Raw genomic sequence first — 14,479 nt, 5'->3', positions numbered from 1 at the left:
GTTATTCCAGGAGCTTGGAGAAATGAAAATGGAAATCATCTAAGCTTAGCAGATTTACCGAGAATTCCCAGAAGAAGTGCAGTGCCCCATAAGGGAGAAATATATTAAGAGATTATTTTATCATCACCCGAAAACGAAGTTCCTTGGCAATACAAAATATGTTAAAATTGCTATGCAACCTTTTATTATTTATAGCTAAAATACGATACATAAAACGAAAAAAATAAATAAAAGCTCGTTTGAAAATCTCTTTACAGTTCACCAATATATCTCGCTTGTGTTCAAAGATTCGTTTTCAGACCTAAAAACATAGCTAGTTCTCAAACAATACGTACCTCTGAGTCTAACATCTACTGGGCTTATATATGTCTTGTAAGAATTTTAAACATCAAAAGCAAACCATTTACATTCATACACATTCTTGTTCCCATTCTATTTCTCAAAGTGTCAACAAGGCAAGACGTCACTGAGTCCTACAGTCAGTTTGTTACTACTTTCAGTTTGTCAAATGTCGAAAAACACCGACATATCGACTCGGTGGGGACGCAGCTTTAATTTTTGAATAATTCATGATTTTGTAGCATTTGCATTTTTATTGTTATGAGATCTGGAAGTCTGATTTTAATGCTGATCTTAACTCAAAACCAAATATACTATTGAATAGAATAAAAGTGCACATTTTGACCAAACTTTGTGCAAGTGTGAAATCTTAGTACGGTTTTGCTTGTCACCACGTTTCTCCTCTCATCAATAGCAATGACCTATGTATCTTTATTTTATTATCTCTAGAACAAGGCGAATGCAAAAGTTTTAAAAGTGACTGATGTAATATTTTTTAAACATAACTCACATTAAATAAATCGAATTAACAAACAGAAATAAGCTATTAATATTTCCAAATTGTTAAGTCTGAAATTCCTCGTTCTCCATATAATAATACATTCCGACAACTCGGGGGGCAAGAATAAAATTGGATTTGTAAATGTCTTCCCAATCCATTATGGCAACTCAATTCCCTAAATTGCCACTGTAATACCTCCTATATCAATTTCCTCTCAATCCATTTTTGCGACATAACGGAATCGAGTGTGAGTGTGTGTGCGAGGTAAAGACACCATTATAGTACGAGTGTCAATTTGCCCGCTTTTAAGATAATTGAATACGTAGAACCTGATGGCTATCGCTTTGAACTTGGAATCTCGGACTAAATAGAGAACGGGCACATTAAGATGGCCATTTGGCGGCTTTTACATTGTAAAGGTTTATTTTAACGATTCTGTCAGTAACAGACGAGGCGAGCGAGAAGGCACAAAAGCACCCCAAATTAATCTCACGGACGACATTTCAGTTTCCATTATGACGATAATCGTAATTCCGTAAATTTGGCTGATTACGTCTCCGGCATCCGTCCATTCGGTTATTATTAGCCAAATAATTGCTCTATACGCTGAACCGTGTTAATTTTGTCTCTTTGCCGGAATAATAGAACATTTTAAAACAATCCGAAATTAGTCCGGGCAAATGACGTAACCGGCAATTAGTCTCCGAAAGCAATTAGCAGCATCAGACTGGGTAGTCCTGATTAATTTAATGAGTAACATCCAGGGCGAAGCCCGGCTTAAGAGATAGTTTACTTATGATTTTCCACGCTCCTCCCGAAAACGGAGGCACACAGAGGGAAAACGTAATCAAGTTTAACCCGGTTCAGAGATAATTGTTCCGATAAATTTAATATGATGCAGGTAGTGGTAATTTTGGTGGATCGGCCCGTATTAACTTCTCGTCTTCATTTCCTCTAATAGTTAATTACGCAAAGAACGTCACCGTTTCCGAATTTTATTAATTTTGCGCATTTTATTTGTTAACATAAGCGCCCTTACTATAAAGTAATAAGTGAAACTTATCTTAGGTTTTAAAGTAATATAGTAAAAGTGTAAAAATGAGTAATTTTTGTAAAACATTTATTTCAACTTTTATTGGTGTTTTATATTGGGGTTATCGGAATATCGGGACTTTTATTTTGTGAAGAAGTGCAAGTCTGTGGCCCTCTCAACCCTTCAACCTTTTAGAAAACTTAAGAACTAGGGAGAATATCCATAGACACCTTCGTAGGACTGGCGCTACTATAGTGATACTCGAGTATCATAGTTTTCCCTTTTTGTGTCAGTGCCTATAAAAAAATATAGTGATTATACTAAGAATCTTACCCAAAATAGCGGATGAACATAACCATCAGTACATCAAATTATGCCTTCACAGAGACATAGAATAATGTGTAGAAATCCATTCATGTCCGACTATACTTTTACAACTATCGACTCAGTTTTTTCAATTCATATTTGTCTGATTACATTACGTTTTCGGTTTCAGATTTCTGAATTCGTGTTTTAAAACATGACTGTTAACATATGATAGATAAGATTTATTTCATGAAACACAGGGACGGATCCACAGGGGAGACCATTTCTTGAAATACCGACCTCCCGAATAAACTAAAAGTTTCAGTTATAATTTACAAAAAGAAGACATTGACTTAAGTAAATGCATTGAATATGTGAATGATGTCCTTGATGCAATGAAAGACATGCGTACCCAAGCAGACGAAATAATCCGAGAAATGTTGGAATCAGCGACATACATTGCTGAATCGATTGATACCGTGCTGTCTGTTCTCCGAGAAGCAGAACGTCAAAAAAGTCGAGACATTTATGCTGGAAATCCTAAAGAGTACTATAGGCGATCGATCTACATTCTATTCTTGGACACAGAAAAAATTGGTTACAGAAAAACCATTATATTTTTGAGTAAACCGAACAAAAACACGATGTAGAGAATATTTTGACAGTTTGAGGAACAAAATGAGCTTCATTACATCCTTTTTCAATGTTATTATTAGGACAATCGGGCTCAAACAGTAGCAAGAATTCTACATAAAGTTTTAAAATAGATAATACATAGTACTTTTCTCTATGTTACTGCAAATACAAAAAGTTAAGTTAAGAGGTAAGCAGTCCAAATACTCTTTACTTATTTACGGTGCACTGAAACTTGTACTCTGCGATACAAAATGGTCTTTCGCGAGGGGATTATCTTGGATTTTTCAAATAAAACCCACCCTTCAAAAATATTTTCTACATCACAGAAAAACACACATAAAGCTATGATACTATTAATGTTAATAATGTTAGTAAATAATGTTAATAAATGCTGTTTCTTAAGTATTAAAAAGTCTTACAAATTTCTTAAAATTATTTAATGGAAAGTTTTTTATGTTCAGTGGAATTTTATTTAAGAAAACAGGTACAACGTGCAGAGCAGCATTCCAGAATCGACCCAATCTCAAAAAGAAAATTCTGAGATTTCCCCTGCCTCTTGTTTCATAGGGGTGAGTGTCACCCACCACATCCTACTGTAGGGCATTTTGATGAGCATATATCAAGGAGACGTATATTTATTGAAAGGTAGAATAAGAATTCTAAGAGTTATAAAAAAATGCCTTAGTACCCTTACAGCCTTTCTCTGCAAGCTGAATATTGAATATAATTTTGCTACATGAGGAAAATTTCCACACACAAACAGACCATGGACAAGTGCATGATAAGCAGTTAGAGTGACATATATGTCAACAACCCTGGAAAGTCTTCTCAAGACAAAGAACTCACTTGACATATTTGGTTATATCGCAGAGGGTCTCTCAAAGTTAAGAATTTCACCTTAGAAGAATAAGTGTTGTCCTCAGTGTTCAATGATCGTAGAAAAAAAAATGACATTCTCAGTTTTTGTTAGATTGAGAATTAGTTGATTCGCAAGAAACCAGTCTTCTACTCCATGACCACAATTTCCGACAAATTCTTTCAAGCTGTTGTGGTTATGGCAATTTACAAGAAAACTAGTGTCATCTGCGTAGAGAATAAGTCTTGAATTCTGGACTGACAATGTTAAATCATTTTTTTTGGCCTCAATAGAATTCAGGAAGCCTTTTGTGTAGCGGATATCTCTATAAATCTGCATATTATGGCCTGTTGGTCACCTTACATTATTAGCTTTTTTATTTAGTTACAAATTCTTCGATCTTTTTTTTGTTATTGGTAAATGATGAAATATTCAATATTTAGTGAATTTTGTAATATTTGAAATTTTGTAAAAGTTAATACACCTACCTATTAGTATTCTTTGTGCTTAATTGCTGTAATTTCTTGGTGACTAATAAACGTCTTATTATTAATAGAAATAGAGTTGCCGAGGCTGACGTTTGACGTGTGACCTGTCACGAACTAAATTAATTTTTTCATTGACTTTATTTTTTAACCATCATTGGGATTCTAAAGCCGATTTTCAGCGTTGAATCAATAAGAACCGCGGTTACTCTTTTGGTTGACAACTTTGACATGTAAGTGTGATGTATTGTTCCCCCACCACTTAAAAATTCTGATTCAAAGAAATAGTCGCTGAAATTAATTGGTTATTAAAAATTAAAGAGTTTATGTTTTTGTTTTTTCTTTTCTGTTTGATTAAAAAATAAAGTCGATTTTTTTGATTTTCCAGAGCATTAGCCACTCTTTTCTCTCGAATAAAAATGCTTTTATTGGATCTAAAATAAATTATGTATAATGATAATGTAAATTTTAAATGGGTGAAGCCATAAACAACTTATTGCCATAATTTAAATTTTCTTGTTTATGATAGAATAATATATAGAGTTGTTCATTTTTACTATATAAACCCTTGCTAATTACAAACCCTCATAAAATCATCCATATTTTGATTTTTATAGATGTTTGTACCTATTAATGTGCAAACAATGTACTTTCACTATCCCAAGTTAATTGAAACTTTGTCTCATTTTAGGTGAGGATACTTTTTTCCATAAATTTTAACGAAATTTTTAAAGAAGTACAAGAAAAATCACAGATCTTAAATTCTTAACGAATAAATGTAACTTTCTATTTTGTATTTGTAAAGATAACCTGTCAAACCCTTAAGTGTTTTGTATCTCTATAATTGGCGCACTTAAAATTTGTTAGAGTGACAACATCGAAAGTAAACAATCACAGAAAATGGCGGCAACCTAGTAGTGGTCATTTACTTTTCATTGAATTGGCAGTCCAGGTATACTTATTAAGTTCGTGCCCTCTATTGTTTATCATAGAATAATATATAGAGTTCTTTATTTTTACTATATAAACCACTGCTAATTACAATCCCTCATAAAATCATCTATATTTGGATTTTTATATTTAGACCTATTAATGTAGAAACACTGTATATAGAAGGAAAACAAAGTCCTAAAGTTAAAATAGAAAGAAAATAAAAGTGTTTTTAACTAAATTTGTTAAGTAAACACAAGCAAAATATTTAAATGAAGATCATCATTTTCATGGTATTAGGATTTATAAGATTCAAGTTTTTCAAATGTAACTTTCTATTTTGTTTTTGTAAACATAACTTCCGAAAAACTTTAATTGTTTTGTTTCCCTACTATTGGTACAACTGAAATCTGTCAGAGTGACCAACATCGAAAGGACACAATCACCCAAAATGGCGGCCACCTGGTAGGGATCGTTTCCTTTTCATTGAATTGGCAGTCCAGGCATATTTATTAGTTCGTGCCTATCAGATATAGTGACCGTAATTCATGTTTTGAATCCGACTTTAAGATGACGTTGCAGGTACTCATTTCAAAACAAGGGCAAATATGAATATTTTCGCACTGATTACGGATTACACAACAAATATTTTTATGCATTAATTGTAAAATTAATTAAGAGATGTAGATTAAAAAATTGTATAAGAAAAAGAGAATAGTAAACATTCAATTTGTTTAATTTGGAAGAGTTGCTGTTAATATTCAAATTTATCCATTTGAAAAAAGAGTAGTAATTAAATCGCGTGCGTCTATTAAGAAAGAGGCTAATGAAATGTCAGGGCGCTTTGTATCACGTGATTAATTAGAAGATTAGATTTAGTCGAGAGGGGTGTCGTGACGTACTGTGCCACAAACTGACTTTTAAAGCGCTTATAACGTTTTCTAATAAGCGAAAAAAGCTTTTCCGCGAATAATAATTGTTCGCGTTCAAAAAACCACTTAACCGAAATTAGCTCTTGCATCAGCAGATGTCACCGCACCCCTACTCTCGGACTATTCCAGGCCATTAAATCTCCCGAGTTAATACAAAATGCATTTGTTGTTGTTGTTGTTCCATTATGTAAATGAAAACTCAAACCACTCCAGATCGAAGTGGAGCATGTTTTATCGGGACGGTAATGCACTTCCTGAATTCATAAAAATTCCGCAGCTCGACTCTCCTCCTCCGCCGCCGCTTTTCTCTATTGCTGCTTTTAAATTGCTTTTCGACTCCATTTGCTAATGGACACTGTTTTTTCAGTATCAACACTCGCTCGTTTTTTATTATTTCAGAAAGCGGAGTGGATTGTAACACATCGGCGACTACTTGCAGAACGGCAACATCGCATCACGTGGTCTCGACGACGACCAATCACAACAAAGAATGCGCCTCGTGCGGAAAAAAAATCACTGAGCGATTCCTTCTTAAGGCGATCGACTTGTTTTGGCATGAGGATTGTCTTAAGTGCGGATGCTGCGATTGCCGATTGGGCGAAGTCGGCTCGACTCTCTACACCAAAGCGAATCTCTTGTTATGCAAACGGGATTATTTAAGGTACAATTTGTAATGGTCCACGCATTAATGTCTAATAATTTATTTTCCTGTAATGAATAGGTTGTTTGGCACAACGGGATACTGTTCCGCGTGCAATAAAGTTATCCCGGCATTCGAAATGGTCATGAGGGCGAAAAATAATGTTTATCATCTGGAATGTTTCGCGTGCCAGCAATGCAATCACCGGTCAGTAATTTAATTTGGAAACGTACACGTACGATGTTTTTTTAATTGTGATTTTTTTTACTAGGTTTTGTGTCGGAGACAGATTTTATTTATGCGAAAACAAGATATTGTGCGAGTACGACTATGAGGAGCGATTAGTGTTTGCGAACATGGCGTACAATCCCAGTAGTTTAGCGCATATAAGAAGGCAAGTCAGTAATTTACAGGTATGATTGATTACATACGTTAAATGTATTATACTAAGAACTCATTTGTAAATAAAAAAATATTAGTAATACTCACTCTTATGCCATGTTAACTCAGACACTTAAATCAAATTTCGCATTTTTCTATTTCTCTTATATCTACTAGATACACTATCGAACAAAAGTCGATCAAACAACACTTTAATAAAATGTACAAATCCCGATTTTATAGTAAGATATCGCTTTTAACCCGTTAAAGCCGAGAATAGATTTTTTTTGAACTTAACGCGTTTTTACCATTTAGCTTGTTACATTAAGTGTCAAAGCATGACTTGAAGCTTTTTACAAAATTTTTGTATAAAATAAATAAAAAAGTAAGTGTTCCCATATGGGACCTTTAGGCCTTACTGCACATACAATACACATACTGCACAAAAATGTTAAAAAAATAGTGTATTGAAAATATATTTTAATCGACAATGAAAATTTTGCCATTAAAAAGTCCACCAAGGCTTGCAGTGGTAAAAAGATTGTCGACAAAAAAGTTGTACCTGAATGTCTTTTTGTTACACAATCCGTCAATCATTTGTAAGAGAGGTGCTGCCGGCTTTCCAATTATTTGTTCATTGTCTAGGTTAGATCTGAGATTTCGTAGTTTTGTAAGGTATCCAGTTGGAATGTTAAGGTACCAACCCTTATATCCAAATTGATCAGGCTTATCGCGGATGAATTATTTACACCCGTGGCGACCCAAATACTGAATCATTGATTCATCATATGCCAAACTTTCTTCTGAAACGAAATGCTGAATAAATTTTGTCTTTAAATGATCTGTAGGTGTACGAAGTTTGTACGTCTTGTCAGTTGGACCAATCTTAGAAATATCGGCAACATGAATATATTTGCAAATTTAAAAAAAACTCGAGTCTAATATCATGACGTTAGTCATGGCATTTGAATTTTCCCAGTAATTTCTTTTTGACCTGAGCTGTTTTTTAATAAAGCCTAATTGGTGGATTCGGTTATAATCTTTTGCAACAAATCATCGGAGAAATCGCTCAAATATGTCCACATAACTCATTTGGCTATACTTAGAATAGTCGCTTGATACAAACTCTTTGTTACTGGGTTTTAAATCGCCCTAAATTAACTTCGGTTCAGTAGATCTTAGTTTCAAACGTAGGGTCACTTCAGAAGACTGTGTCTCAACCCTTTCACTTCATCTTCTTCTACACGAGTGCGTCCAGATGCCTGTGGAATGAGTTTATGAGCATGACACTACAACTTCATTGCCTTGCTGATTTATTCGTCCTATCCTCTCAACGGTAACAAAAACAATTTCAGCAGCCTGTAATTTAAGATATCCGCAAGTCCCCCTTATCTCTGTCCGCCGAATCTTTGTCGGTTAAAAAAGTTTTATTCGGTGGCTCAATATATAATTCAGAAACATTTTTCTGGTCACAAACTATATCTCATGTTTCCTGAAGGGTTGTTCCGCTGAAATAAAGTGTATGATAAATAAAAATGCTACATCTACAGAAACGCTTAAAGGGCCCATATGGGAAACCCTAGGTTTACACTCAAATTGTGATACAAAGTAATGGCCAGATTCACACAATACAGTCGAAACATCCTTTTAATACTCATCCAGTACATAAAATATTATTTCCTTGCAACGAAATCTATAACAGTAGTAATACTTAGACCATCGGAAAGTCTGCGTTTTCCATCCCAAATATTGTATGCTATTTTTCTGCACGCACCAAAAACTAAAAAATATTGCATAATATAAAAAATATACATAAACAAATATTGACACTACTCCTACGCACTTACTGAAGTTAACTGAACAACGATAAATCTGTGCGATTTAAATTTTAGTAATTATATAATGATCGATTTATATAATGTGAGAAAAATCGTACCACGTGGCTCCCCCACCCTTCTAAAGTCACACCTGTTTACTGGTGTAATATCAGACCGCTGGGCTTCAATGGCGACAACAACGCTTTCAATGATCAATGACATTTTGTCAAAGTTTTAAGTGTAAATTAGGTATACGTTAAGTAAAGCAACTTTCATTTATCAAATTCGGTGAAAGTAAAGGCAAACATTATTTTTAATGCGGTGTTCAATTTTCTTGAGAGACTGTATCTTGGTCTAAATCGAGGAGAGGTGGCTGTGGCAGTGTTTTGTGGTTTCTCGTAGGCGTTTGATTGTGTGGATCAACTGGGTACAGTCTTACTTTACTAATCGGAAACAATATGTGCAGTGTTTAATAAACTATCTGCATGGTAGAACATTAAGCATGGGGTTCCTCAAGGCTGAAAGCTTGTTTCACTTCTGTTTCTTTTATATATATAAAGCGACCTAGATTCCTTCAATATTCAATCAATTCAATTCTGTGCCCAGGATCTGATACTGACTTATTGAGGAATACTATAAACCTTAGAACATTGAAAGGCTTTAGCTATAAACTGTAATATTAAAACAATAGTGAAATGGTTGATAAACAGGTTGAAAATGGTTGGAAAACAGGTTGATTTTTAATGTCCAGAAAACTAATATTATAAACTCTAAATGTACTGTAACTGATATAGTTTTAGATGCAGTCATATGATTCAGTCCCTTTTTGTTCTTTAAAAACGGGCTTATGCGCTTCATTATGTTCAATCATATATGAGGGAATAAAAATATTTGACCATCTTTCTCTGGAAATCAAAAATTTAGATAGTGAGAGACTTTTTAATAAACTGGTCAAGAACGTATTCTTATGCTAGGCCCTTTATTCTCTTAAAAAGAATTTTATCATAAAGCCTTCTAAATTCCTAAAGTATTGTTTCTAAACTTATTTTTCCTTGTAAAGTTATAATTGTTGTTCTTGTTTGATTTTCTTTTATTATTATTTTTTTATACATGAAAATTACTAATTAATGTTTTTTCTACTTTTATAATTTTTTTTTAATACAGCCTTGTAAATAGGAGTGTTATAGCCCCTTATACAATAAAGCATAATTGATGGATTGATAGCAGTAAAATATATTTTTTTAAGGAAACATTTAGAACTCTGTCAAAATCGAGAAAACCAAGAAAAAATTATTTGTACCAACAGACACATTAAAAGAATTTATCAAAATGATCCTTGGAAGTATATACCTAGAAGACATCTTATTTAGTAGACACCCCGCTAAATATCCGATAGTATCAGGAAGAAATAGCAAAGCAAGAATTGCACGGCATTTACACTGAAATGATGTTAAATCGACAAAAGTTCTTTTTAGTGTCGAAACACGATATACAATTTTTAATTCCAATGAAATGAACCGTGTGCAGTAAGCAATAAATAGCAGGTTTAAGCCTAAATACCTTACACCCACCATTAAACACGATAAAGCCAGTGTTTTGTGGGGTTGTTTCTCGTTGAAAGAGGTGGGTCCTATTATACACTTTAATAATAACAGTAACATGGTCTATTAGGATTCAGCCACTCAGATATACAGGGTGTTCCGTTGATCATGTTACAAACTTCTAGGGCAGATAGAAAACGTCAAAAGAAAAACAAAAGTTCATATAAACATGGGTCCGGAAAAGCTTCCTTAGGGAGCTAGAGCTCTTTGAAATAAAAAAAATATTTACCAGGGGCTTCAGAATCAGGGGGGTATTTGGCAAATTTAGGCCAATTTCTTTAAGACTTTAATTTCTGCCCGTTTGGGCATTAGACTATGATGTTCCTGTGCTTTTTACATAAAAAAGGTGCTCTTAGTAAAAGTCGGTAAATGGTAAATATCACCGTTTTTGTGAAAATTGACGAAAAGCAAGTTATGAGATACAAAAATGAATTACCTATTATTATTAATAAACAATTTAAAAAAAAATCTGGCGTAAATAAAAAATAAATGTTTAAAAAAAGTTAAGGTACCCACTTTATTAAATTGGTACTCAAATTAATTAACTGTCACTTTAATTACCTTGAGGCATAAAATGTTTAAATGATTTTAAGTGTAATAAAAAACCAACAAATTAACAATTTTAGAAACGTAAACAAATTTTATTAAAGATTGGTATTACAAAAATAAACTTAAAATATTAATTGCTCAAAATGCCGGCCGCCACGATCGATACATTTATTGTATCTACGCACCATATTAAGGTTGACGTGGTTAAAAATATCAGGCGTGGTTTGGATTACTTCAGCAGCTGCGGAAATTCTGGCCACCAGGTCTTCTTCTGACTCGACTGCAGTTTCATATACGAGACATATGCCCCCCAAAGAAAAAAATCTAAGGGTGTCAAATCTGGCGAGCGCGCTGGCCAGGTGACAGGGCCTCCGCGGCCAATCCAGCGCCTTCCAAAATTGTCATTTATAAACACGCGGACAATAAGTGAAAAATGAGCTGGCGTTCCATCGTGTTGTAGCCATAAGTTCTGTGGTATATTTAGGGGCAGATCATCTAATAGTTCTGGCAGTACATTTCTTAAAAAATTTAAATAAATATTTCCCGTTAAACGAGGAGGCAACATAATTGGACCAATTAAGCGTTCTCCAACAATGCCGGCTTACATATTGACCGAAAACTTATGTTGATAGCTCCTAAAATGAATACCATAAGGGTTTTCCTCACTCCACACATGATTATTCTTAGAATTAAAAATACCTTCTTTTGTAAATAAAGCCTCGTCAGTAAAAAGGACATATTTTGGAAATTGAGGTTCTTCTGTACACCGGTCAAGAAACCACTGGCAAAAATTCACGCGGGGCATAAAATCATTGGGTCCTAATAATTGCACCTTTTGCAGGTGGTAGGGCCGAAGAAGCTGTTCATTAACAACGTTCCATACCCTAACATGATTTAAATGCATCGCATCAGCTACTGCTCGAGTACTTACTGATGGGTTATCTTCAAATCGCTGAAGCACTTCTTCCTTAAAAGCCGGGATTCGGATGTTCCTTTGCGCGCCATTATCTTGGCGTTTTATTTTAACGGAGCCAGTCTCCCTGAGCCGTTCATTGACCCTTTCAAAAAGTGTGTGAGCTGGGATTCGCCTTTCGGGAAATCGCTCTTCATATAGTCGAGAAGCAGCTCTACCATTACATCGAACTACCCATAAATTAAAAGCATATCGGCGTATTCAGCAAAAGTGTAATCTTCCATTACTTAACCGTAATAAAAAGGGAATTAATATCATGTAAAAAATACTGACAGTGACAAATTTAAAACATACTGACAGTGGCAATGAATTAGCATTATTATTATTATTAAAATAATTAATTCAGGTAATATTAAAATAATTAATTCTGTATCTTAGTTTGGTTTTAGTCAATTCCCACAAAAACGGTGATATTTACCGACTTTTACTAAGAGCACCTTTTTTATGTAAAAAGCATAGGAACATCATAATCTAAAATAATCTAAAATCATAATCATCATAATCTAAAATGCCCAAACGGGCAGAAATTAAAGTCTTAAAGAAATGGGCCTAAATTTACCAAATACCCCCCTGATTCTGAAGCCCCTGGTAAATATTTTTTTTATTTAGTAGGTTCAAAAGAATAAACGTACTAACAATAATTTACCTCCCAGAATTGGTTGCGGTAGCTAAAGTAGTTCCGGAGCTATTAAAAAAAACTAGTTTTTAAAGGTTATTTTCAAAGAGCTCTAGCTCCCTGAGGAAGCTTTTCCGGGCCCATGTTTATATGAACTTTTGTTTTTGTTTTGACATTTTCTATCTGCCCTAGAAGTTTGTAACATGATCAACGGAACACCCTGTATATAATAGCATAAAGCTATAGTTGGACCCGATAAAATACCTGCATTTCATATATCGAATTGTGCAAATGCTTTTTATTAACCAAAATTATTATTATAAACCTTTTTATAATACATTTTATATACAGACTTCTCGAAAGCTTTCGACTGCCTTGACCATTGTACTTTTACATTAAATATTTCTTATCAATTTTGGGTTTCATCTTGTTTAAATGCTCCTATCTCTTGCTATTTTACAAATTGTGTTACACTCAATAGAATACTCTTGACAAGTACGGTCGCCATACTTATCACATCATATTCAAGAGTTTGAAAATAAAAGCGTAAATTTCTTAAATTTCTTGTACCCAGAAGTCTGCTTTGACATAATCGTTTGCTTAAAGAATTTCAGTTAAGATCTTTACTAGAAAAACGGTTTTTTACATACTAAACCATAGATTAACTTATTTATAGGGATACAGTGGAAGATGTCATGGCTCCCTTATGCAGAGTGGGAAATGCTACTACGTTTACGTTTCAGCAAGATAGCGATCTAAAATAACCTTTGCGAATTGTTCGAGAAAACAACGTTCGAGTTTTGAAGCGGCCGGCACAATCCTCCGACCTTAACCCAATTGAGAACTTGTGGGAAGTACTCGAACACAAGTATTTCCAAATAAAAAATCATTGATAGATATAATCAGTCAGTTTTGGACAAATCTCCGGAAAACGCTATTCAAAATTTGATTGTCTCAATGCCGCGACTTGCAAGCAAGTAATAAATAATAATGGATATTCTATCAACTATTAAGTTCAAACTTTTATTAATTATTATAAACCAATGTATTAAATAATGTTCTTTGTTGTCATATAAAAAATTGTTGAATACAATTTATTGCTTTACTTTCGTCGCACTGATTTTCGTCAATATTTATAATTCTAAATGTTTGATCTCAAATTTTATCTAAAATTTATTATAATGTTGCGAAATATTGATTTAATCTTAGAAATAATACTTATTCATTTACCGAATCCAGAAATCATCTGAAAACTTTTTTTTTCTTTGAAACAATATAAGACTTTGTTGATCTACTTTTGTGTGATAGTGTATATATATTTAAAATGTCTGATTGTATATATATTTTATCATATTATATTTAATTTTATATAATAAATTTATCATTCGTAATAAATTTTAATTTATTCCAGCGGGAAGAATACAGAAGAGCGACTGCCACAGCCCACTAGCGTCACTAAAGACGAGGGCAGCAGCGGGTATGGCAGTCCTGATTCGATCAGTTCCCATTGATTGACGTTCATTCATTTGTTTTAAGGTCAATTTATATCGACAAATAACAACCACAACAATTGCGTATAAGAAGCCAATACCTATTACATCAAAGAATGTCTGTTTTTAAGATATCTATAATAATACCACATAATATTGTTTTATTTTCGTTATTATTTAATTAATTTTTTTGTTATGTTATTTGTTTGTAAAAATCTACTGTAATTCTCAACATATGTAGATTCCTGTAAAAATCCTAATATAAATGTCATTTTGTATATTGTAAAAAATGTGACCATGCGTTGTATATTATTCATAGTGAGGTATTAATGGAAAAAAAATTACTTGTATTTTATTATTTATTTAAAAATAGTTGTACTTAAATCAATGCCT

The 14,479-nt window shown here is 33.5% G+C and overlaps 1 protein-coding gene across 5 annotated transcripts in view; it reads left to right on the top strand.

Moving 5' to 3' along the window:
* Positions 1 to 14,411, top strand: part of LOC126750713 (LIM domain only protein 3-like) — a 53,138-nt gene extending 38,727 nt beyond the window's left edge. For 2 of the 5 annotated variants that reach the window (XM_050460421.1, XM_050460417.1), the window contains exons 3-6: positions 6,419 to 6,680; positions 6,741 to 6,866; positions 6,931 to 7,053; positions 14,008 to 14,411. In XM_050460421.1, coding sequence (XP_050316378.1) covers positions 6,419 to 6,680; positions 6,741 to 6,866; positions 6,931 to 7,053; positions 14,008 to 14,107 — 611 coding nt within the window. In that variant the 3' untranslated portion in view covers positions 14,108 to 14,411. Of the gene's footprint in view, positions 1 to 6,418; positions 6,681 to 6,740; positions 6,867 to 6,930; positions 7,073 to 14,007 lie in introns of all 5 variants that reach the window. The other 3 variants (XM_050460418.1, XM_050460420.1, XM_050460419.1) reach the window with 3 other exon arrangements.
* Positions 14,412 to 14,479: the final 68 nt, after the last annotated feature.

The sequence above is a fragment of the Anthonomus grandis genome, chromosome 2 (genome assembly GCF_022605725.1).
Source record: "Anthonomus grandis grandis chromosome 2, icAntGran1.3, whole genome shotgun sequence".
NCBI lineage: Eukaryota > Metazoa > Arthropoda > Insecta > Coleoptera > Curculionidae > Anthonomus > Anthonomus grandis.
The sequence above is the reverse complement of the archived record's forward strand: the minus strand, read 5'-3'. Positions and strand labels throughout refer to the sequence as shown.